Source organism: Macadamia integrifolia, unplaced genomic scaffold, assembly GCF_013358625.1.
Source record: "Macadamia integrifolia cultivar HAES 741 unplaced genomic scaffold, SCU_Mint_v3 scaffold69, whole genome shotgun sequence".
Lineage (NCBI taxonomy): Eukaryota > Viridiplantae > Streptophyta > Magnoliopsida > Proteales > Proteaceae > Macadamia > Macadamia integrifolia.
The window spans coordinates 555,067-579,151 of NW_024870513.1; the positions used below are offsets into that span (position 1 = coordinate 555,067).

The 24,085-nt window shown below is 39.9% G+C and overlaps 1 protein-coding gene across 2 annotated transcripts in view; it reads right to left on the minus strand.

Annotated features, from left to right (window-relative positions):
* The window catches only part of LOC122069686 (transcription factor 25), a 27,702-nt gene extending 3,619 nt beyond the window's left edge, over positions 1-24,083 (minus strand). Inside the window, exons 1-3 of one of the 2 annotated variants that reach the window (XM_042633753.1) lie at positions 23,743-24,083; positions 17,054-17,619; positions 9,124-10,035 (exon numbers count right to left, since the gene is read on the minus strand). In XM_042633753.1, the coding sequence (XP_042489687.1) occupies positions 9,124-10,035; positions 17,054-17,619; positions 23,743-23,889 (1,625 nt within the window). In that variant the 5' untranslated portion in view covers positions 23,890-24,083. The remainder of the gene's footprint in view (positions 1-9,123; positions 10,036-17,053; positions 17,620-23,742) is intronic. The other variant, XM_042633752.1, reaches the window with a different exon arrangement.
* Between the last annotated feature and the right edge of the window lie 2 nt (positions 24,084-24,085).

The window sequence follows — 24,085 nt, forward strand, 5'->3', positions numbered from 1 at the left end:
CCCCCCCCAATGGATGTTTCTGGCCCCCATTGGCCTTCCTATTCTCCCTCCTCCCCACCACCACCCCCCCAAAAAAGGTTATTCTGCTGTATAACAGTGTATTCAGATATGAAATCAGTGACTTAATGAGTAGGAAACACCACAATACCAAAGGTATTTTAATAATTTCCACGGTGAAGACAAAGTCAGAAATTTAGGTTGACCTCAAATAACCCAAGCAGTAATAATCTCAGGTCTAAAAATTAAAACACAAACTCTGAATCAATTCCAATGAGAAAAACAGTGCGTTGGGTGGAAATGGTAATATTGTCAGAAATTAGAATCAGAGATCAGTAAATATCATTGATCATATTCTGCTTTCAGATCTGTAAATATGTGAATAACAGAGAAACCAGCAATCGAGCATAAAACAGTAGCTTAAGTCTCTGATTCGTAGTCAACGAATCTGGTCAAGAATTAAAACTAGATTCACCACAAGGACAGAATAGGGAGATCAGATATCTGAAGTACAGCAAGTCAGAATGAACTGGAATTTGGACGAGTCACTCTTTGATGGAATGGAAACTTGATCAAAAGTTAATTCTGATGGTTAGATTAAGCTATTCAGAATTCAATAAAAAAACGTGCTGCATACGAACTTCTTGAAACAGAGATTCAAGCAGAAAAATTTCAGAATAACCTTACTTGTCAATGGCAGTGAGTGAACTATAAAATTAAGAAATCCAGTAGCACAATAGCAGCACTAGATCAAGAGCTTGAAGATGATCCACATGGACTTCGGTGTCAACTGGATTAGACACCACTCAATTTTCCCTTGATCAAATAGTAGGCCTTGATTGAACACAAAGTGCTTCTTGGAGGAGAATGTTAGAATATTTCTATGTGGGCTTATATTAATTAGGTTTTTGTGCTTTAATAAAACCAGGCTAATTATTTGGTCTAATTAAGTGAGACATACGGGCTTTAATTATTTTAATATGGGCCGACTAGTGTGGGCTTTAGTTAACCATTGGACTTGTGATGACTGGGTCCATTGGGAAATTTTATAAATAGAGAGCTAGGTCCCTCCTCTAGCCCTAATCTTATTCACAACGTGCATTCTAGAGAGAGAGAGGGAGAAAGATAAAGAAACAGAGTTTCTTGTGACTTCCTCCCTTGTGTGTTCAGGTTCCTTATCTAGTCAGTGATCATAGGGTAATAGAGGAAAAGTACCTTACGACGTGGATCAGAAGGTTTTTCGCTACGTTTTGCTTTACTATGGATCTCAAACAATGTACGCTTTTATTGTTTATAGTTTCTATCCCATTGTTCTTGGTGTTCTTAATCTATCTATGGTGATCTATGGGTTTAAGGTGGTTTATGTCTCGTGAGAGATTTTAATCCTACATATGGTATCAGAGCCACCATAGATTAGGTTTAGAATCATAATTATGTTTGCAAGGGATAGATTAAAGTTTCTGGATTGAATCCATGGATTATGGGTGATTAGGTTTAAAACCCTAATTAAAACTCCAATCAAATTTATGAGCGATGGATAATAATTTTTGGATTGGATCCATGAATTAAAGATGATTAGTTTTTGAAACTCTAATTGATTATGAATGATTATTTTTGAAACCCTAATTGATTAGGGATCATTATTTTGAAACCATAATTGATTAATGATTATTAGGTTCGAAACCCTAATCAATAAGGATTATTGATTTTAAAACCCTAATTATTGAGGATGAATAGTACCCATGGTACTGTTCATAGGATTAAAAATAAATGAAGAAATATCTTAATAGATGATTAAAGTATTAAACAATGTTATTAACATCTAATGTAATTTTAGGGACAATTTTTAGCCCCTTGTTTTCAAGTCTAAAATCATATATTATTTGGTTTGATGTGAGCGATATTAATTATGTCCCAGTATGAGAGAGTTTTATAAATTTGATTAAGTTGTAGCCACCACAGTGGCCTTCTTGATCGAATTTGTAGAATATCGGTCTTATACGATAGTGAGATCTCTAATTCTAATGCATGGTCATGCACCCAAAGGAGGTGATTGTGTGTTAGTATTTAGAGGGTCACATATATATTATAAGGTTGAAAATTGACTAACCCAAGTAGTCTATACACCCAAAGGTGATAGCCTATCAAAGGTTGGAATATATTTTCATGGCCATTGATATGTGGAGGGTTTTGCAACTGCATGTTATGAATTCAGCCTAAAGGTGTTTATATAATGATGTTTGTAAACTCTCGATTGGTGTACTTATATTTTAAGTTACATGGTACTCACATTATGCTAATGATATACATTGTTTATTTTTAAGTCACATTCTCTGTCAACAATAATATGGTTGCTATTGAGGTTCTTACTGGGTCCAATAGAAATGGAAAGAGGATGTATTGTTTGCCATGGAAATGGCAAATGTTCACACATCCCTTATTATGAATAAACCAGCGCATCTAACTGAGCAGAGCACTGATGATGAAAAATTGGTGTATGCTGAATGGGTAAAGAGCAATCGCATATGTTTACTGTCCATGAAGAGGTCGATCAAAGATCACCTAAAAAATGGTTTGCCTGCTAATTGCACTGCTAAAGAGATGATGGATGCAGTAACACTCGGATATAGAGTCTCATTAAATGCTGAAATAGGAACTTTTCTGCAGGAACTTTTCAATTTGAGGTATGATGGTTCTGGAAGTGTTAGAGACTATATCATTCGGATGGTGGATTACCAAACCAAACTCAAAGCCTTAAATATTTCTCTTCCTGATCCTTGCATTGTCCATTAAACCTTAAATACCCTTCCTTCTGAATTTGGGATCATCAAAACCAATTATAACTCCCAAGATGAAACCTGGACTATTAATGACTTGATCTCTATAGTTGTTGTTAAGGAAGAAAAATTAAAGGAGAAAACCCAAACAGCCTCGTTTGCTTCTAGTTCTATTTTTCATAAAGGTAAAAAGCCTAAATCTCATACGAATAAAGTTGCTCAGGAAATCAATGAGTCTGGTCAATCTAGCAATTTAGGTCCTAAGAAACCCTTTTTTAAGGAGGAGGGTGGTCACTGCTTCTTTTGTAAGAAAAAAGGGTCATATGAAGAAGGAATGCCCTAAGTAAAGACTTGGTTATCTAAATGTGAGCATACGGGTAATGATTCTTTGGCATTTGTTTGTGAATCCAACTTATCAGAAGCCCCATCCGGTTCTTGGTGGCTAAACAGCAGTGAAACTAACCATGTTGATTCTACCATACAGGGATTCATAAATCGGAAGAAGCCATGTAAGGATGAATCAAAGCTTGTTGTGCGGACAACGAACAAGCTGATGTAGACTTCGTGGGAGATGTCATTTTAATTCTAGACTCTGGTTTTAAATTGATGTTAAGAAACACTTTTTATATACCGTCCTTTAGGTGGAATTTAATTTCCGTTTCAGTTTTAGACTTGTGTAGTTACCATTTTGAAATAAAGAATGCTATGGTTAATTTGTTCTTCAATTCAATAAGGTTGGTTAATGTGCTATATCTTATGGACTATATAGATTGTGTTTAGCTCTTCATGATATTTATGTCTCTTATAATGTTGAAAGAATTGTTCCCAAAAGGCCTTTACTTAAGGAATAATCTTACATGTTGTGGCATAAAAGGCTTGGTCACATCTCTGGGGAAAAAGTTGAAAGATTGATAAAGTCTGACATCCTGCCCACTCTTGAAGGTGACCTAGAGACGTGTAGACTGTTGTAAAGGAAAAATGACTAAGATAAAGAAGAAGTCGGCAGTACGTAGTTCTGACCTATTGGAGGTTATTCACACTGACATCAGTGGACCTATACAGCTACATTGTGTAGAAATTTTTATTTCATCACATTCATTGATGACTATTCCTGACATGGTTATCTGTTTTTTATTAAGGAAAAGTCCGAGTCTCTTGATAAATTTAAGATTTTTAGGATTGAAGTCGAAAAATAGTTGGGAAAAGTCATCAAGGTTCTTAGATCTGACCGAAGTGGTGAGTATTATGGTAGACATGGCGATGCTGGACAGCTTGAAGGCCCGTTTGCCAAATCCTTAGGATTCTATGATAGTAGGTCAATTTACTATGCCTGGGAGTCCTGAGCAGAATAGGGTGGCCGAAAGGCGTAATCGCACCCTTATGGATATGATGAGAAGTATGGTTAGTAAGGCAAATTTACCTCAGTTTTTATGGGGTGAGGCGTGGAAGACAGCCCTTTACATCCTTAATCGAGTCCCTACTAAGGTTATTCCATTAACTCCTTTTAAGTTATGGACTGGACGAAAACCTAGTTTGAACCATCTTAGAGTTTGGGGTTATCCTGCAGAAGTAAGGTTGTATAATCCAACTTTGAGCAAGTTGGATTTCAGAACTACTCGTTGCTACTTTGTTGCTTACCCTGATCATTCGAAAGGATATCGATTTTAAAACCTTTTGCGGAGGTACTACAATTGTGGAATCACAGACAACAAAGTTTCTGAAACTTGACGTGGCCGAGAAGGGTAGTTGTTCTCAGACTATGGAGAACAGTAGTGAGGTTGGGACGACTGTATCATTTACTCTACCTATTCAGATGGATGTAGAGCCTACTACACCAATTGCTGCACCTATTGAGATACAAGAGCATGTTGATATAGCTCCTAGTGAGGTTCCTCATGTTCAGGATGTGGTTGTGGAGGCTCCACTTAAGAGATCCACCAGGGAGAGGAGGTCAGCTATACCACCAAACTATATGGTCTATTTGGGAGAACATGACTACCACATGGGTTATGTGATTGATCCAGTTTCTTATTCAAATGTTATTTCTAGTCCTCAGTCAGATTTGTGGTTGGATGTAATAAAAGATGAGATGCAATCAATGAAACATAACGGTGTTTGGGAGCTTGTTGAATTACCTGAAGGTTTTGCGGTGATGGTTTTGACTTCATTATATTTTGTTGAGAATCAGGTTGATCAGTGTATATATCACAAGGTCAATGGGAGCAGATTTATTTTCCTTATACTTTATGTGGATGATATTTTTCTTGTAAGCAGTGATCGAGGGCTGTTGCATGAGACAAAGCAACTATTATCTAGGGAGTTTGACATGAAGGACCTTAGTGATGCGTCTTTTGTCCTTGGCATTGAGATCCATAGGGATCGTTCTCGCCGACTGTTAGGTCTTTCTTAGAGGGCATATATTGATCGTGTTCTAGAGAGGGTTCAATATGCTGGATTGCAAATCTGGGAATGTCCCAATTCTCAAGGGTGATAAACTGAGCTTATTACAATGCCCTAAAAGTAATATTAAGAGAGATTTAATGAAGAAAGTACCCTACGCTAGTGCACTTGGAAGTATCATGTATGCTCAAGTTTGTACTAGACCAAATATTGCTTTTGCAACAGGAGTTCTAGGTAGATATCAGTCAGACCCTGATCACGATCACTGGGTTGCTGCCAAGAAGGTTTTGAGGTACTTAAAGGAGACAAAGAATTATATGTTAATTTACAGACATGTTCAGGACCTATAACTAGTAGGGTATACAAACTCTGACTTTTCTGGTTGTCGGGATGACAGGAAGTCCACATCAGAATATATTTTCTTAATGTCAGGTGGGGCAGTATCGTGGAAAAGTGCGAAACAGAAATTGATAACTTCTTTAACTATGCAAGTAGAATTTGTAGCATGCTATGGAGCAGCTACTCAGGCAATTTGGCTCAGGAACCTCATCAGAGAGTTGACAGTGTTTGATTTTGTGGCTAGACCCATCCAGTTGTACTGTTATAACAATTCTGCTGTGTTGTTTATTAATAACAATAAGGGTATCACAACGTCCAAGTATATGGAGGTCAAATATATAACCATAAAGGAAAAGGTTAAGAAAGGTGACATCACAGTGGAACATATTAGTACAGATGATATGGTAGTTGATCCCCTAACTAAAGGCATTCGCCCTTATGTTTTTGAGAGACATGTCATTAGCATGGGCTTAGGAGCATCATGGGATGCGGTTGTTTAGTGGGAGATTTTATTTTGCTCTATTGTGTAATAAAAATTTCATCTGTACTTTTACCTTTTGGTAATTTTTTGGACTATATATTAACTGTCTTTTGCAAGCAATTCTATTCAATAAAATGCAGTTTTGTTATAACTGTTGTATTTAACATGTGGGTGTTTTATATATTGGCATGTTATATATATATATATATATATATAATGTTTGAAGTCTTAAGGTATGTGTTAAACTTAAGCAAAGGCAGGGGGCATTTAGTTATTAGCCTTAAGATATGTCTTATAACACATAAAGTATAACTCGAGTTATTGAAGATAAGACATACAAGTTCATTGGAACCATACAAAATTTTCTCAAATGTGGTTGTATCACTTAAGGGAGAGAAAAATTGGACTAACAAGGGGATAACACATATGGAACCATTATGTGGGTGTTAACCAGTTGCCACACTACCATATTGAATCCATGTTAGTAGAGTTGAGAGCTCTCGTGACCATGGAAGGTCCTGTGTCGTTTACAAGATGTAGTTACCGCCATAGTTTTTAAGGTGCTGCTAAGGCGACGCCTTACTAGCGCCTTGGCATTGATGCGGTCTAGAGATGGTAAGGCAGTGCTCCGCCTTACGTGAAGTGGCGCCTTATAGGTTTTTTTTTTTTTTTTTAACACATTTTAAAATTACTTGATGAATATTCCAAATATAGATTTTTTATTGGTAGGTGTATGATTTTATTAACACTTGAGATGTATGGGATCAACTTTACTCCACCAAAAATAACCAAAACAAACAAAACAAAAACACGATTCACAAACAGGGTTTGGATTTTGTCAAGGGTTTTAAGAAAGGGCTTTGAGAAGGAATCAAGGAACAAGGAATAACCACTTATCTAGGCGACCATTTTGCTCCGCCAACGGTGAGTTTGCTCTGGCAGCGGTGAGCTTCATTCTTCATTGACAGGAGTAGAAATATAGTGGATGATCTTAGGGCTTAGGCACTTATTTTGACATCATAAAGGTAAGTATAATAAATACTTGTATTTTTTATGTCTTCTTTTCTTTATTTTTATAATTTTGCTTCATAATTATGTATTTATATTATATGTTAATATGTTATGATGATTAATGATTGATGAAGATGAACTTAGTTTATTCACTTTATTGATTTGTTTTTTTGATGAATATCTTACATTGGTATGAATATGAACCTTTAATATTTATTTAACCTATGAGTAATAGGATTCAACTAGGATTTGAGCCAAATAGATTGGTTTTATAAAAAAATTACACAGGAACACTTTAGTCAATAAGGCGATGCTTTATGCCCACCTTATCGCTAAGGCGTTCCGAAAGACCCTCAAACGCTTCCGTCGCCTTACCGCCTTAAAAACTATGGTTACCGCCATGATTCGGTGTTTTGAGACTCTATGGGACAGGATTGACTATTAGAGATGTCTCTAGACTATTATAAAGGCACGTGCATTAAGGGGATGATTAGCCTAAGATTGTTTTTTAAGGACAAAGTAAGTTTTAAAAAATTGATAGCAATTAATATAGCCCAAGTAGGAGAATGTTAGAATATTTCTATATGGGCTTATATTAATTGGGATTTTGTGTTTTAATAAAACCAGACTAATTATTTGGTCTAATTAAGTGAGACATACGGGCTTTAATTATTTTAATATGGGCTAGCAAATGTGGGCTTTAGTTAACCATTGGACTTGTGATAAGTGAGTCCATTGGGAAACTTTATAAATAAAGAGCTAGGTCTCTCCTCTAACCCTAATCTTATTCACAACGTGCATTCTGGAGAGAGAGGGAGAAAGATAAAGAGAGTTTCTTGTGGCTTCCTCCCTTGTGTGTTTAAGTTCCTCATCTAGCCAGTGATCATAGGGGAATAGAGGAGAAGTACCTTGCTATGTGGATCAGAAGGTTTTTCGTTGCACTTTGCTTTACTATGGATCCCAAACAAGGTACGCTTTTATTGTTTATAGTTTCTATCCCATTGTTCTTGGTGTTCTTAATCTATCTATGGTGATCTATAGGTCTAAGGTTTATATATCATGAGAGATTTTAATCCTACATAGAAGACTTGCAACAATAGCTTTTCTTTTTTTCTTTTCTAAAATCATATCGTGAGTTCTAAAGAACCCCCCAGGGCTTGCTTTTACTAAAGATAAGTTCCAGAGTCAGATTTAATCGAGTCTATATTGGACAAAAGCCTAGTTACAAAGTAGAATATAGGAAACCCATAATTGATTCCCCTATCCAGCATTCCAGCCTAGGAATTATCTAATAAAGCAAAATAAATAATAAAAGATAAATTCACTTAAATTGAACCGACATTGGACCAACATGGACCATGGTTCAATTGAAAAACAAAAGACATGGAAATAAACTAAGAAACAAACTAGCTAATCCCGTACACAACCTTAATGCCCATAGTTTAGGCCCATAAAAATGGCCTATTTCATTCAAAACCCCATGGACCAAAGCCCAACATGTATATAATCCAACCATATACTTATTCCTCTGCAAACAAGCTCAGTTTGGCGACGAATCTGCATCAACGGGGTTGGGGAGGGAGGGCTGGGGCAGGGAGGGGATTGTGAAAGGGGTGGGGCTGCATGGGAGGGAGGGGGAGGGGAGATTGAGGAGAGGAAGGGGGTGTTGCAGGAGGTGGTAGTGGCGGCGGCAGTGATGTATAAAATTATGATTGGGGGTATAATTGGAAATATAGAAATAGATACACCAACTATAATTTTACAAACGCTGGGAAACTTAGGTGCATTTTCGCCAAATGTTAAGTAACTCATTAAGTTGGGATAAGGTTGAGTTTGTGGTTGTTAGGTACCCCAAGCATCATTTACCCAAAAGATAAAAGTATCTAGTGTAGAAACATCATAGTTTAGATGCATATCATAAATTGTTCAACAAAATGAAACCAGTCATTTTGAACATTGGGTTAGTCAGTCTGGGTTACATGGAGGGCAAACTCTCAGGCTGGCTAGGTTCGTGCGAACCTGGTTCAGATTGCAGCCGAGGATAACATAGGTCAAGCTACACGAACATGAAAAAAATAATTTGACTGAACAAGTAAATAAATAAAAATAAATACTTACTCATTGATCTCTGATGAAAAAGCCTCTTTCCTTACACAAGCCCAATCCTTAGCATCACTCCCATTGTGGTCCAACATTTCTATCACCAGCAGAGCAGCATCCCGCAATAACTTCTGGAGATCTGGAAATCTCCACATAATGTAATTCCTCTCTACATATATATTAATCAGGTGATCTAAGGATGGACTTCCTGCCACAGCCGATCCAAAAAAGGCATGTTTAAGTATCTTTGTCCAGGCAGGATCCTTCAAAGGTGCCTTCGCCACTAACTTCTTAAGGACTAAGGGATGAAGCATCAAAGCCTGCTTCATAAGATCTGTGGAAGTAGCCTTTTCAGTTTCTATGTCAGCATGTTCTGAGGAAGATTCACGTTCAAGATAAAACCGGCAAATGGCTAGGGAATAGGAGAAGTTTGGAAACAACCATAAAGAGTTATCACTACTGTACTCCTCAGAAAACATTTCCAACCATGCGTACTCTTGTGCTCTCAGAGCAAAGTAATCAATGCAGAACATGGCCCCCATCGGGTCATCAGAATCCAGTGAAAGCAATAGCTTACAAACTTCAAGGGCTGACCGATGACACCCACGCCTGTCCATGTTTTGCATGTGAGCAAACAGCGCTGAGAATAATGGCTTATTTGTGTCATGGCTGTGTTTCAACTGGCAATTACCCTGTAAAGGGCTGAATAGAGGATGCCAACCACATTCCAGTGCATATAAACACTTCCCAATAGAATCTGCTGCTGATTGATGTTCTCCAGAAAACTTTAGCACCTCAGCAATGGTTAGGAGTGACTCTATGTGATAAGGGTGGTACACTAAAATGCTTGCTATACCATTGAGATCATGAATTGCTTTGGCAGCTTCAAATGCTCTTTGTGCTTGGCCATAGGAAGTCAAGTGCAAATATCTGTATTAAGTAACAAAAAAAAGTATAAAAAAATGGTACATCACAATAATAGAAGCTATTATATGGCTGATATTATTTTGCATACTGAAACCAAAAACTTGGAGAAAAGATATTATTTTTATATAGTACCCCCCAAAAAAGTTCAAAGAATAAATATAAGAAAAATACAGGGAACAAAACAACCTAGCCAAGGTATTGAGTAGGATGAAACAGCTAACGGCTCATCAATTATATGACCATTTCAGCTTCATATGAACCGACTGGTAACTGGATTACTGGAAGATAAATAGTCTACGTTAAGAGTTTATGTAATAAGGGTAGTTTGGGCACTAGCTTGTTATCCTCTTGTCTTATATTGTATTTTTACTTTTTACCTTTTACCTCCCCTAGGGAGATGTATTTAATTCCTAACATCATGTTAGTAAATCAAATAGGGGAGAGAATCATTTCTCTACCACATTTGGTTGCATACTTCCTCCTCTCTTCTTCTCTTCACTTTCTCCCATCTCCTCTTCTCACCTCTTACCTTCTCCTCTCCTCTCTTGAGTCGATCCTTTTACTACTTTCAACTTCGTATCGAAGCAAGTTTGAGAGTCGACCAAGCTTTCACATCCTTTGTATCTCTCTTTGGAATCCTAGAAAAATAGAGGGTTCCAATGGAGGTTATACCATGTAAGAAAACACACTTAGAAGATCTAATGAAGCTCTCTCATCAACTAGAAGGCCTAATGGAAGGAGAATAGAAGTTGTGAAGTCTATTTGAAGAAGAAAGAAGCCCCAACACTGCTACCACCAGCCTTCCCTTCAAGTTCTGGTTTATCCTTCATCGAGCAATATTTGGGAATGGTGCTAGGCTTGCTAGAGTCGCCCAAGGGTTGTCTTCAACCCCCCATGTCCTTAGTTACTAAGGAGGTGTGCTGCAGGAACACAACTCATCGTTCTCCAGCCTACCAGGCACCGCCCGATTCCTTTTTTTAGGCCCTATATTGTGCTTCAAATGCTGTGTGGTGAGTTTGGTTGTTGTTTGTTGGTGAGTTACATCATTTGGGACTATATGTTGTCATGGGATGAAGCTACATCGTGAAAGATGTATGTGAGTTGATTTTCTTCAACTTTCTTGTGGTTGTCTCCTTGCTGAAATTTTTTCCCGAGTATTGGGAAGAAGTTTTTGGGTAGAGTGTACTCCCCATTTGGTTTAGATATCGAACCGACCTTCCAAGTGTGTTCATACATCATGTCAGAGGCCAGTGGACCTATGGAAGCTTCGGTTGGTGGTTTGAGCGGTAACAACCCCAGTCTGATTTGCATCTAACAATCCCAGCACTCAGATATCCATTGTAGAGTTGGACAGTACCAACTACTTAGATCGGTCACATTAAATGAAGATATTCTTGTGAAGTAGGGGGATGGGGAAGTTAGGGTACATTACTAGTACTATTAAGGATCCTCATGCTAGTGAGCTCACACATAAAAAATGGGAAACTAAGAACTCAACTATTATGATTTGGTTGATTTTTTCTCTGAAACCTGAAAAAGAATACTGCCAAGGATATTTGGAATAGTGTCTCAAAGACTGTTGACTGAGTGGGTGACTTAGCTAAGGTCTACCAACTCTTTCAAAAGGTTATCATAATGAAGCAGAGAGACAGGACTATCTCCGAGTATTGTAACACAGTTATTGGACTTTGGGAGTATGATCATTATCGGGATCTCCAATGGTCAAATCCTAAGGATGAAACAAAGGTTAATAGAACTCTTATGAAGGAGCGTGTTTTGATTATCTTTGGTGGGCTGAACTTGAATTATGAGCCAATCTGGGTGCAAACACTGGGCCAATCATTTCTTCCATCTTTAGATGAAGTGTGTAGCTACTTGCAAAGTGAGGAGACCCCAAGAGTTGCCATGGACACTCTACCATAATTGGAAAGATCTGCACTTCCCTCTAGCTCCCATAGAGATTGGCATATTGGAGGAAGAGGCCAAGGGCCACACCGTGGAGATGACAAAGATAGATTCAAATGTGAACACTCCAAGAAACCCAGGCACACCAAGGATAAGTGTTGGGTGCCTTATGGGCATCCAGCTAGACTTGCACCTATTAGTATACGTGGTGGTAGGAGAGGGGGAGCAAGAGAACACCCTGTATGGCTGAAATTGAGTATATGGAGTCTTTCATTTGGACCGCATACAGATCAAAACCTTCTCACAAGGGAAGACCTTGCAGGCTTTCACCAAGTTATGTCACAGTTGGGTAATTCCTCTTTGCCAACCACAGTACCAGATCCTCCTACTTCAACTTTGCAACTCTCAAACATTAGCTCCTTCTACTGCTCCCTCTAGGGTTATTGACCCTGGCGCCACCGATCACATGACTAGTATGTCTCAGTGTTATGATTCATTTCAATCTGTCTGGTAGGCATAAGGTTAGAGTTGCTGATGGTTTCCTTTCCTCCATTTCTAGTAAGAATAGTGTTCAAGTAACCTCTTCTATTTCCCTTAATTTTGTTCTTCATGTTCTTAATTTTGCCACTAACCTATTATTTGTAAGTCACTTGACCAAATCCTTGTATAGTTGTCATTTTCTCCCTCTTATTGCCTTTTGCAGGATTTGGTGATGAAGAGGACTATTGGCAGTGTGCGTGAGGAGAAAGGGATTTGCCTTCCCACACATCTTTTTTTACTACTGCCCAATCTTATGTGTGTTGGCATAGTGAGCACCACACTGTTGAATCTGTGATGCTTTGGCATCAATGGTTAGGCCATCCCTCTTTTGGTGGTATAAAAAAAAAATTTCACCCATTTGTTTTCCTCTATTTTTAGTTCCCACATATTTCAGTGTGAACCATGTTTATTTCCTAAAACATTGCCGTGCTTCTTATCCTTACCATAGTAATAGATCAGTTATTCCTTTTCATATTGTGCATATTGATGTTTGGACCTTCTCCCACTACCTCTTTTTTTGGCTATCGTTATTTTGTATCCTACGTTGATAATTGTTCCCACAGTACATGGACCTTTTTATGAGACATAAAAGTAGGGTTTAAGATGCTTTTAAGAATTTCCATCAAATCATTTGCACTTAGTTTGATAATAGAATTAAAATTGTTCGTTCTAATAAAATGGGGAGGAATACATGTATGATGGACTCCAACACTTTTTTTTTTTCTCCTGATTATGGCATTGTCCATCAACTTGCTTGAGTTGACACCCCAACAGAATGGGATTGTTGAGAGGAAAAACTGCCAATTATTACTACTACTATGTTAATTGACCATATGCCCACTAAATTAGTGGGCAAGCCTATGGCACAATGGTTAAGTTGCACTATTGCAACATGTTGGTCACAGGTTCAAAACTTGAAAACAACCTCTTTTGCAAAGCGGGGGGCAAGGCTCTGTACACTTGCCCCTCTCAGACCCTACAGTAGCGGGAGCCTTGTGCACTGGGTTACTCTTTTTTATGCACACTAAATTCTTAGTTAAATCTCCTTTGGACATTTTATCCCCTTAAGCCTTTGTTTTTTCTCTTCCCTCAAGGTGTTTGGGTGTGTTTGCTATTTTTATGTCAATAAGTTTGCTTGGACTAAACTTAACCTTAGGTGACATTTTCCATGCAAAAGAAAACTGAATTGGTGTAACACCTCACCATTAGCAGGGAAGCACAACCTAACACTACCACAGATCCTAGAACCCCAAACAAAGAGTAGAGAACCCTAGAACCCTAAACAAAGAGCAAAGAACCCTAAAGTGCTGCCACTAGAAGAAGCCTGGCCTCACGCTGGGCTCCTCCCCCCCTCCCCCTCCCCCTCCCCCTCCTTTCTTCTTCTTCTTCTTCTCTCGTCCTCTCACTCTCCCTCTCCCCTCTCCTTTCTTTTCTTCTTCACCCTCTTCCTCTGAACTTTCTTCTTCTTCTCCTCCGGTCTCACACGTCCGGGAGGTCGTGATCCACCCTTTGTCATCTCACCAATCCTTCCACTCTTGTATTGACTCAGATCTTGTGATGTTCTTGCTGGGATCCTCCCTGATTGACTTGTTGGCTCCTTCTTCCGTCGGCATTCTCTGGGCTTACAACTGCTCATCCTAGAGTTGCTGCTTTGATCGGGTATGGCTATGTCGTTGTCCATCCGCTACTCTGACATGCTCCCAGAATGGTTAGTTGCTATCTGAGCCTATAGCCGCTCATCCTTGAGTCGTTGCACAATTTGAGTGTGCCATTGCACCGTTGACCTAGCCATGCTCTCTTCTGGATCCTTGGCAGATCAAACGTCTTCTCACATTTCCTCACTGATCGAATCGTTTGTCACGGTGATTTCTTGGCAAGGCTTGCTCCTACAAGGTTGCCAGCCATGCTTGGCTAACAGCCGCCTCGCTGATGCCCTCCATAAGTCCGACGCCCCAGCTTCGCGACTGTCTCTTTCGCGAGGCCAGCTTCTCTCTTGGCCGTGGCCCTCCGCAAGGCTCGCGCCTCGCCGCTGTGCCTACCTTTTTATGCCGAAACTTCGATTCATGTCTTGATGGTTGGAAGTTGAAGTGATGAGATAGGATGGTAGGATTTGGTGGAACCTTACCTGAATTTTCCTTGTTTGCCCCTCCTCCTTTGGGCTTCAGGGTTCTTGTTCAGCACATGTGGGCTTTAAAATTTCAAGTTGTTGGGCTTCTTGGCTCTTCTTATTTTAAGTCCATGTGGGCTTTGTGTTGTCTTCTTCTCTTCAAGCCCACTGGGCCTTGGATGCTGTATTTTCTAGACTTTGGTTACCCTTATAGGGGATGTAATCTCCCTTAGGGGATATATTCTCCTTCCCCCCTTCTTTTAATGTCACCCAAAAAAAAAAACTTAACATTAGGCCTTCAAATATTTTTTCTTAGGTACCCTCTTTAGGGGGAGAATAATAGGAGCGAATAGGCTACTGATGTCTCCCCTTTTCCACCACCTTTGCCTATTTCTCCTTTTCTTTTTGATGTGAGGAAGCATAAGGAGTTGGATGTTGTTAATCATTTAAGAGTTGGATGTTGTTAATCATTCAGGGGGAGTTGGTAATGAGGAATGACTTGTTTATAGAAGAAAGGGAAAGAAGACCTGTCAAGGCTCCTCTTTGGACCACATCTTGAGATCCACCCTCCTCAGCCAGGTGACACTCCTTCCCTTCCTTTTGAAATAGATCTTCCCATTTCTATTCCCAGTTATTTCCTAAGATGCTATCTCTACTACGTGTTGCTTTTTTTATTGCTCTCTCCTCCATTCTTTTTCCCAAAAATTTCATTGAGGCCATATCTGAACCAAAGTTGAAGCAAGCCATGTTTGAGGAAATGCATAGAACTTGAGAGTTCCAATTGGATGCCGATGGGTCTACACAATTAAGTATTTATCAGACTCTTATCATTCGCAACTAATAGAGACTGGCCATTGTGTCAGTTGGGTGTGAAGAATGCTTTCGTACATGGTAACTTAGAAGAGGAAGTGTACAACAAACTACACTTGGCTTCAAGTTCCTTTTAGTAGAAGGGAAAGTGTCTCATAAAAAAGGAACAATATATGGTCTCAAACATTCCTCGAAGGCCTGGTTTGAGAGGTTTAGACAAGCTATTCTGAAGAATGGGTATTCCCAGAGTCAAGCTGACCATGTCTTACTTACTTGGCGAAGTGATGGTACCATCAAAACCATTATTGTCTAGCCAGGTGTAGCTAGTCTGAATGACTATTTGGCCCAACAGTTTGAGATTAAAGATTGGGGACCCTTGAAGTATTTCTTGGGGATTGAAGCATCAAGATCAAAAAAGGGAATAAATATAAAAAGGAAGTTTGTGCCAGACTTGTTGAAAGAAACAAGGACTTGAAGTCCACCCCAAGGAAAGGACCATTATATGCCAGGAACAACCATATGAGGTTAGAGTGCTACACTAATGTGGATTAGGCTTGTTCAGTTTATGACAGACGGTCTGCATGAGGATATTGTACATTTGTGCGTAGTAACCTAGTCACATGGAGAAACAAAAAATAACCTATTGTGGCTAGATCTAGTGCAAAGGTTGAGTTCAAGGCTATGGCTCATGGAGTATGCGAACTCCTATGGTTGAGACAACTGGTCTAAGAGTTGAGAATTAATATTGAGGCACATATAAGAGTTTATTGTGATAATAAGACTGTTACAAGTATAGCCCACAATCCTGTGCAACATGACAGGACAAAGCACATTGAGGTGGATCGACATTTCATCAAGGAAAAGGTTGACTCTAGCTACATTTGTACTTCTTTTGTGAAGACATGTAATCAATTGGCTGACATCTTCACCAAATGGCTCATTCCTAATCAATTCAGTACTCTTACGTGCAAGCTACGAATGTATGACATTTATTCTCCAGTTTGAAGGGCAGTGTAAGAGTTTTATGTAATAAAGGAACTTTAGGCACTAGTTTATTATTTTGTCATCTTATATTGTATTTTTTACTTTTTACCTTTTACCTCTCTAAGGAGGTGTATGTAATTCCTAACATTATATAGTAAATCAAATAGGGGAGAGGAATCACTTCTTTACCACATTCGGTTGCACACTTCCTCCTCACTTCTTCTCTTCTCAACTCTTACCTTCTCCTTTCCTCTCCTCTTGAATCGATCCTTACACTGCTTCCAATTGTCTGAGTATCGTAGACAAGTATTTATCAAGACATGTAGCACAGATGCAGGGTTAATACAAAGACTACAACTTGCTTGTACCACGAATGTCAACAAAATTTAAAACCCACTTGTGGATTTAACTATGCTACCAGTATCCAGGATCCAAATGTGAAGAGCAAATTAGAAGCTAACCTGCAGGATAATTATATATATATATATATATATAAAATATGGCACTCTAGTTGTTTAGCACCTAGAAATTTCAAGAAACATTTATGAAAAATCATGATTGAGATCAGATTTATCCTACACAACATATTCCTGAATATAGCTAGAAATTGCTAATATAGCTGGTAACTGTAACTAGTGACTATAGAAAACTAAGGACCTGAGAGTCATGACTTACCGAAAATAGTGGACTCCATTCTTACTCTCTAAAAGTTCCATGGACAAAGATCCATCCCAGCGAGGCCAATGAACTGACGGAGAAACAAGAATTGTTTTTCGAGGATTGTGGCTTCCACGTCTTCCTCCCCTCATCTGCCTTGAACTACCACTGTTATGGCTATTCTCAAATGAATTCACAACTTTTGAACCAAATATTCTGCGCAACTCATTTTCAGCCCTTAAAAATTTGGGATCCACCAAGAGTACCGAGGATTTGCATTGCTTGACAATGTTGTTGTGAACTTTCGTGTTCTCTACTTCAGCTTTTATGAAGCCGGTCTGCTGATTTGATGAATTTGTATCAATTGACAGAGATTCTAAAATAACATCAATAGAATTTACATCTTTATTTTCATTAGAAATTTTATCCTCTTCCATCCTTTTCTGCTTCTCCTTCTTCTTCTTCTTCTTCTTTGATTTGTTATTAGGTAAAGGAAGCTCTTTAGTAGAGTTCTTCACAGCAGGGGGTTCTTGGTCATCAACATCTCCTTCTGAAGTTTCACCAGCAGCATCCAGCTCATCTCCCTGCAGAACAAAACATTGGTCATTAGCAACAAATATCCTTCTGGATAAGTTGGACATTATTAGCAAGGGATTCAACATAAGAAGAAATAAGAAAGTCAAAAAGTTAAATGCCATAAATGCATGAAGAAAATAGAAATTGATAGAGGAAGCAAAGAAGGTACTGGGTCGACAAAGTGGACCATGGACCAAAGAAGCGTGAGTTATCAGCCAAATTGAAGCTACTATCTCTTCAGTTCTTTTTCACTACAGATTTGCACCCCCTGCTTATTACCTTCATGCATGCAAAATAAACATTTGGGAGGCGGAGGGAGAGGGGGTAGAGGGGAGGGGAGCAGGGTCGTTTGCATCACTGTCCATGCTTCAGTCCCTAGAAACTAATTGCTATTTAAACAAAGGGCAAGGGGTTGTTGCCAGGCCGTGTGGCCCCTGCTCCAGTCCGGGGGCCAATGGGAGCACGCGCAGGGGCATCAACTAGTGGGGAATTTTTCATTTTGTAGGGGGTGGGGTGGTCATTTCAGAGGGGGGCTGTGTGCGGGCTGCATGCTTCCTGACAACCTTCTTTTGACCTTTAAACAAATTACTTCAACTTCGGGTGCCAAAAAAGTCAGAAACACTAGTACCCGGCAGTGTTATCACTTCGGCCAAATAATTCGCGAATTATTCGGCCGAACCGAATTTTTCCGAATTTTATCAAAAATTCTAATCGAATCCGAATTAAAAATAAAATTCGGTAAAATTCGCGATTTTTCAAAAGTGAATATAAAACGCGAATAATTCGGACCGAATCCGAATTAAACCGAATTATTCGGTCCACTTAAACAATATTTAAAAATAAAAAAAAAAAAAAAAAAAAAAACCCAATAAGCTTTTTTGACCGAATCCTTAAATTAATCAATCGAATTATTCCGAATAATTCTCCGCCCGAATAATTCCCGAATCCGAATTTGCTAACTATGGTACCCGGTGCAACATTGTATGAATAGTATCAGCTTGATAGTTTCAGAATACAAAATATGTGATATCGTCCAAAGCCCAAACTGATACACGTTTCAAGTTAATTTTTCAGAAAGAAGCAGAAATTTCTACGCCAGATGAAAATGCTGCTCTTTTTTTTTTTTTTGGGGGGGGGGGAATATAAGTTCATTACCAAAAAGGAAAAAGGGGCCCAAAAGAGAGAATATACAAGAAAAAAGAAAAGGAAAGCAAATACAAAAACACACACCCCACAATTAGGAGTGGGGGAGTTTCCAAGAGGCTACAATATGTCAATTTCTCACAGAGTCAACACATCTAAAAGGACTGCAAATAGCTTGCTTCTGATGTCAAAAGGAGAAGAGTCCCAAATCTGCTAGAAGGATCTAGAGTTGGGAGCCCAGCTTCTAAGTTACGCTCCAACCAAATATGGCAAATAGCCGCATGAAAGCAAGCTTACTAACACGATCACAAAGAGGAGCTGCCAAAAGTCATATCCATCCAAATCCACTAGCACTGAAACATCAAAATACGACGCTTGACAGGGCTACAACGAGCGAGGAGCCAAGACCAAACTTTAGAAGAGAAAGGGCAATTGAAGAAGAGATGATCCACATCTTCAAGAGCGATCTAGCAAAGGATGCAAGGAGGGACCGGGATGTGCCTTTGGAAAAGAAAGGACAGAGTCAGCAAACAAGAGGTGAAGACTCTCAAAACTGTGAAGCCATGGTGGGGAATATGAGAAGAAAACCAAGCCAAATTGCGCCAAAGAACAATCGATCCCCGAACTCTGAGGAGATTGCAAGCTGACATCAAATTGAAGGAACTTGAAGGGGAAACAGAGCAAATAACCCAATCACCTCTACCTGAAGCCAACCTGGAAATGCTTGAGAGGTTAGCTCAAATAGGACTTGATGAGGGTATTTCTTCCCAACCACGGCACAGGCAAGGACTGGTCCTGACCATGCTGCACCTCGGCCCACCATCAGGCCGTGCTGCCACCTCGGCCCTCCATTAGGCCATGCTGCCACCTCAGCCCTTCATCAGGCCGTCTGCCACCTCAGCCCTTCATCAGGCCATGCTGCCACCTCAGCCCTCCATCAGGCCATGCTGCCACCTCAGCCCTCCATCAGGCCGTGTTGCCACCTCGGCCCTCCATCAGGCCGTGCTGCCACCTCGGCCCTCCATCAGGTTGTGCTACCACCTCGGCCCGACGTCAATAACAAGGTTTCCAGAAACGTGCTTTCGTCTACCCTTGCATTCAAGGAACGTAATCCCTATTCAGAAGGACAAGACTCTATCCACTACACGTCACCATAAACGTCTATCCCTCACACGGTTGGCCTTTCTGAGTTAAGAAGGGAATATTCCCCTGGAATACCCTAAGACAAAGAATATTCCTAGAATCACAGAGTCACTCCCCTCAAGGACTCCACGCCTAAACAAGGCTCTTCACAATCGTCTCCCAATCTCCCTCCATCAGCAACCTATAAATACCATGGTAAGCCTCCATCAAAGAGGATCGATCACTCACTTCTTTTACTGAAAAAGCTCTCTTGAGCATCTGCTGTGGAAAGATCTGACTTAGGCATCCCCCCCTGTTGTGTCAGCCCAACTCTCCTCTGTCATCTCTTCTGTGCAGGTCGGCTGGAGCACCAGGAACTGCAGGGAAGGTCATCCGGTCAATTTTTACAGCATCAGGACTCAACACAGTAGAGGACATGGGAGAGCCCAATCATCACCCAAAGTGATATCAGAGACTAAGCCAATCTATTAGAACCCTAACTGTAGATAGAAACATCAACAATCAAAGGAGGAGAATACTGAGAGGATGCCAAGGGTCCAACCAAAGCCTAGTGGAGGCTCCATCATCAATCAAGCAGGACTTCAGAGTCAAAAGCAAAAGGACTCAATAGGCATCTGAATGTAAGGGGACCATTCAGATTGTCTCTTCGGAGAAGCCTAAAATAAACCCAGTCAACCCAAATGCTCTTTTTTAGAGCTAACCTCTAGATCAGTTTGAGAACACCTGCCGAGTTGATATCTTTTATGCCCCTTAATCCCAAACCACCTCTAACTTTGAGAAGACAAATTGTGGCCCAGGAGATGAGGTGAAGGGATCTAGAGCATTCTGAACCTTTCCAAAGAAAAGAGCACATGAGCACCTCAAGTTACGCAATGACAGCTTCAGGGAGTCCAAAAATACCAGACCAATAAAGGTAGGAGGATTCACGAACCGATCTAATCAACACAAGATGGCTTAAATGAAATAGCAACTTTCCCTTTGAAAGTTGGAGTTTCTTATGCACAAGGTCTAGCATAAGGAAGCAGTGATGGACAATTAATCTACCAAGGATCAAAGGCAGCCCAAGGTATTTGATCGATGAGAAGCCAATAGGGAAACCAATTAACTCCTTTAAGCAAGACTTGAGCTCCTCAGAAAATCAAGAGAAACAGAAGGGAATTGGAGAGGTTAATGGAAAGCCCTGACATACACTCAAATTTCCTCAAACAAGTCATGGAATACTGGACAGAGGATGGTTCAGATTAAAAAAAAAAAAAGCATGAGGCCATCAGCAAGGTGAGGTTCAAGGACTTGCATTTAGGGAGGGGAATATTGAGCTGCTTGTTGGTATGAGATTGGATGCACCTAGAAAAAACTTCAAGGGCCATAGTAAAGATATAAAGGAGAAAGGTTGTAGCCCGGGCGGATACCGAAGGAAGAGGGGAAGTAACTTGAAGGACTGCCACTGAGAAGGATAGAGATAATGAAAGACCCGGTTTCTGAAGATAAAGGGGGAGGACATTTTACTCATGGAATTGACAAAGAAATCTCATCTTAAAGAGTCAAAAGGCTTCATGGATATCAATCTTCATGAGGGTAGTGGGGGAGTGATTTTTCCTGTCAAGCATTTCACAATCTCGTGACAAAGGAGAAAATTGTTAGAGATATAGTGACCCGAAACAAAAACAGATTGGTTGGAACTAACAAGGGAGTCGACAACCAATTTTGGTCAATTGACCAGAATTTTTGCAATGAATTTATAAAGCAAGTTGCAAAGGGCAATGGGGCTAGTCAAACATGGAAGAAGTTGCCTTTTCTTTTGGGAATGAGGCAAAGTAAGGTCAACTTTAACAATATCCTTGGAAGAGGTGAAAAAAACCCATAGTAAAGTCATTTGGACCGGGAGCACAGTTGCCTTTAAGGGAGAGGACAACAAAAAGAATTTTAGACCAGAGGGTTGGATTGAAGGGAAGGGAGGAGAGAAGAGGGGATGAACTTATTGAGATGGCCATCCAGGATGGGGACAGAGGGAGGAGGGAGAAGGGGGCTGAAGAGTTGCGCAAAGAAGTCAACAACGGGAGATTTGATCTCACTGACAAGGGGGGACCGAGAGGGAGTCAAGGGAAACAATGGATTTGATTCAAGGATGTTAGAATTTATATTTATTTTATTATAATTAAGTTTCAAGATGAGGTTTTTCTTTTATGTGTTTTATGACTTGTAATGGTGTGAGACCCTTAGGGTCAAGGTAGTGGAAAAGGGTTAATAACACCCTATGGGTGCCCTAAATTCCATTCATGGCCATTACCATGAGTGGAGAGGTGGGCAAAGAGAATTGATTGGGATTAATTTCATTTAATTCATGCCATAGGTTATTGCCAAATGGAGGAAAATGGTCAATGTTATTATGTGGGTGCCCTAAAGTCCATTCATGGTCACTACCATGAGTGGGGAGGTGGGCTAGAAAATGATCAATAACACCCTATGAGAGCTCAAAATTTCATTCATGGCCATTATCATGAGTGGGGAGGTGGGCTAAGGAATTGATTGGGAGTAATTCAATTTATTGAATTAATTCCCAATTCATGTCCATATGACATTATTCTCCAATCAACTTGCCATTAGTTGGAGGTTACTCTTGGGGAATCCACGAGTGTGCAAGGGTTGGTTTTGGATCTATCTAAACCCAATCAAATACCTTGCAGAGACACACATTCACATATTGACACTCCATCTATTTCTACTCTTTGCAACCATACAAGTCTTTCTCTTTCTTCTATTTTCTCTAAGTCTTGTGTAAGGTTAGAGGAGCCTGCTGTGCTGTAGCTTTTTGCTCCTAGAAGGGACTAGAAGAACTGTCTCATCTTCTAGTGGAAGGTTGTTTTATCTTAGAGGTAGAGATGCAGACCAACTCTTGGCAGTAGAGGGCATCAATTACCTTAAAGGCAGCACTACAAGTCTGACTCAACCTTAATTCTGATCGAAGCTTCTTCAGTTGCTGTGGTGGTGATTCAACATCTATTTGAAGTTTATCCCCGTCTCATTTCAGCCAAGGATCAATACTACAACATCATAGTAGTTTCTACTACAAAAGCTTTGTATTGCAATTTGTTTTATTTTTGTAAGAAATTGTAATACAATTACCCAACAAAGGACCTGTGAAAATAAGCAATTCCAACCACTTGATCCGAGATTTATGCCTAAGGAAACTTTCTTCTTGGGCCAAAAGGGAAAGAAGAGTAGAAGAATAGTTTTCTATTCAGCAGCCAAGGAGCAATTGTGAACTTCGGATTGGAAACAAGACTGAATATCAGATAAGGAGGCTTTGGAAGCAGAGACAAAGGAAGTGATATTACCAAAGGTGGAGGAGTTCGACCTTTTGAGGGAATATTTTACATTCCGGAGCTTAAGGGAAAAGGACAGAGGGGGAGAGAGATGGAGAGGGAACGGATTAGCCCAGGCTTGAGAACAGTGGAGAGAAAAGAGGGACGCTGGTCTCTTTAACTACGAGGAATACAAAGAACTTGAACTACACCAGAATTTCCTTTGCGTTTCCAAAATCCCAATTTATCTAGCCAACGGTAATTCGAAGATTTCACGTTGCATACTTCCGTAAAGAAAAGACTCTATAAACCCCTCATTACTAAAATAACAATGGTATATGTGACTGGAAACAAATATTGCAACACAGACATGTTTGTAGATTTCAATAGAAAATTAAATTGACTCCCAAAACCATCTAAAAGGAGCAAACACGTTCCAAGACAACAAAAACTATGTTGTTACAACTCGGTCTCATATTAATCACAGCTTCTAGCTTAAAGAAGATAGGAAAAGAGTATAGCAGTACAAAACTTGAGACACACCTGATCGTCAAGAAGATCAAAAGGGTTTCGCGGAGATGGAGACAGAGGGAAGTTGGACTCGTGGTCGTTAATCTCCTGGTCATGATCTGCCAATTTCCGGTGCTCTTCTTGTTCTTCCAAAACTTTTCTGAGCAATCGAACCGACATAGTTATCGTTTCGATCAAATTCACCTTCCTAGATTGAGATTGACTGCTTTTAGCTTCTGATGGAGATTAGACCATTAGGGTTACGCTTTTCGACCCCCAAATCAGATGTGAGAGGAAGAGGTCAGGTACAAGAGAGCAGCACCATGCGGTTCAATTTTACGGGACGGTGCGTAACGCATTAACCGGCGGTTTCCTT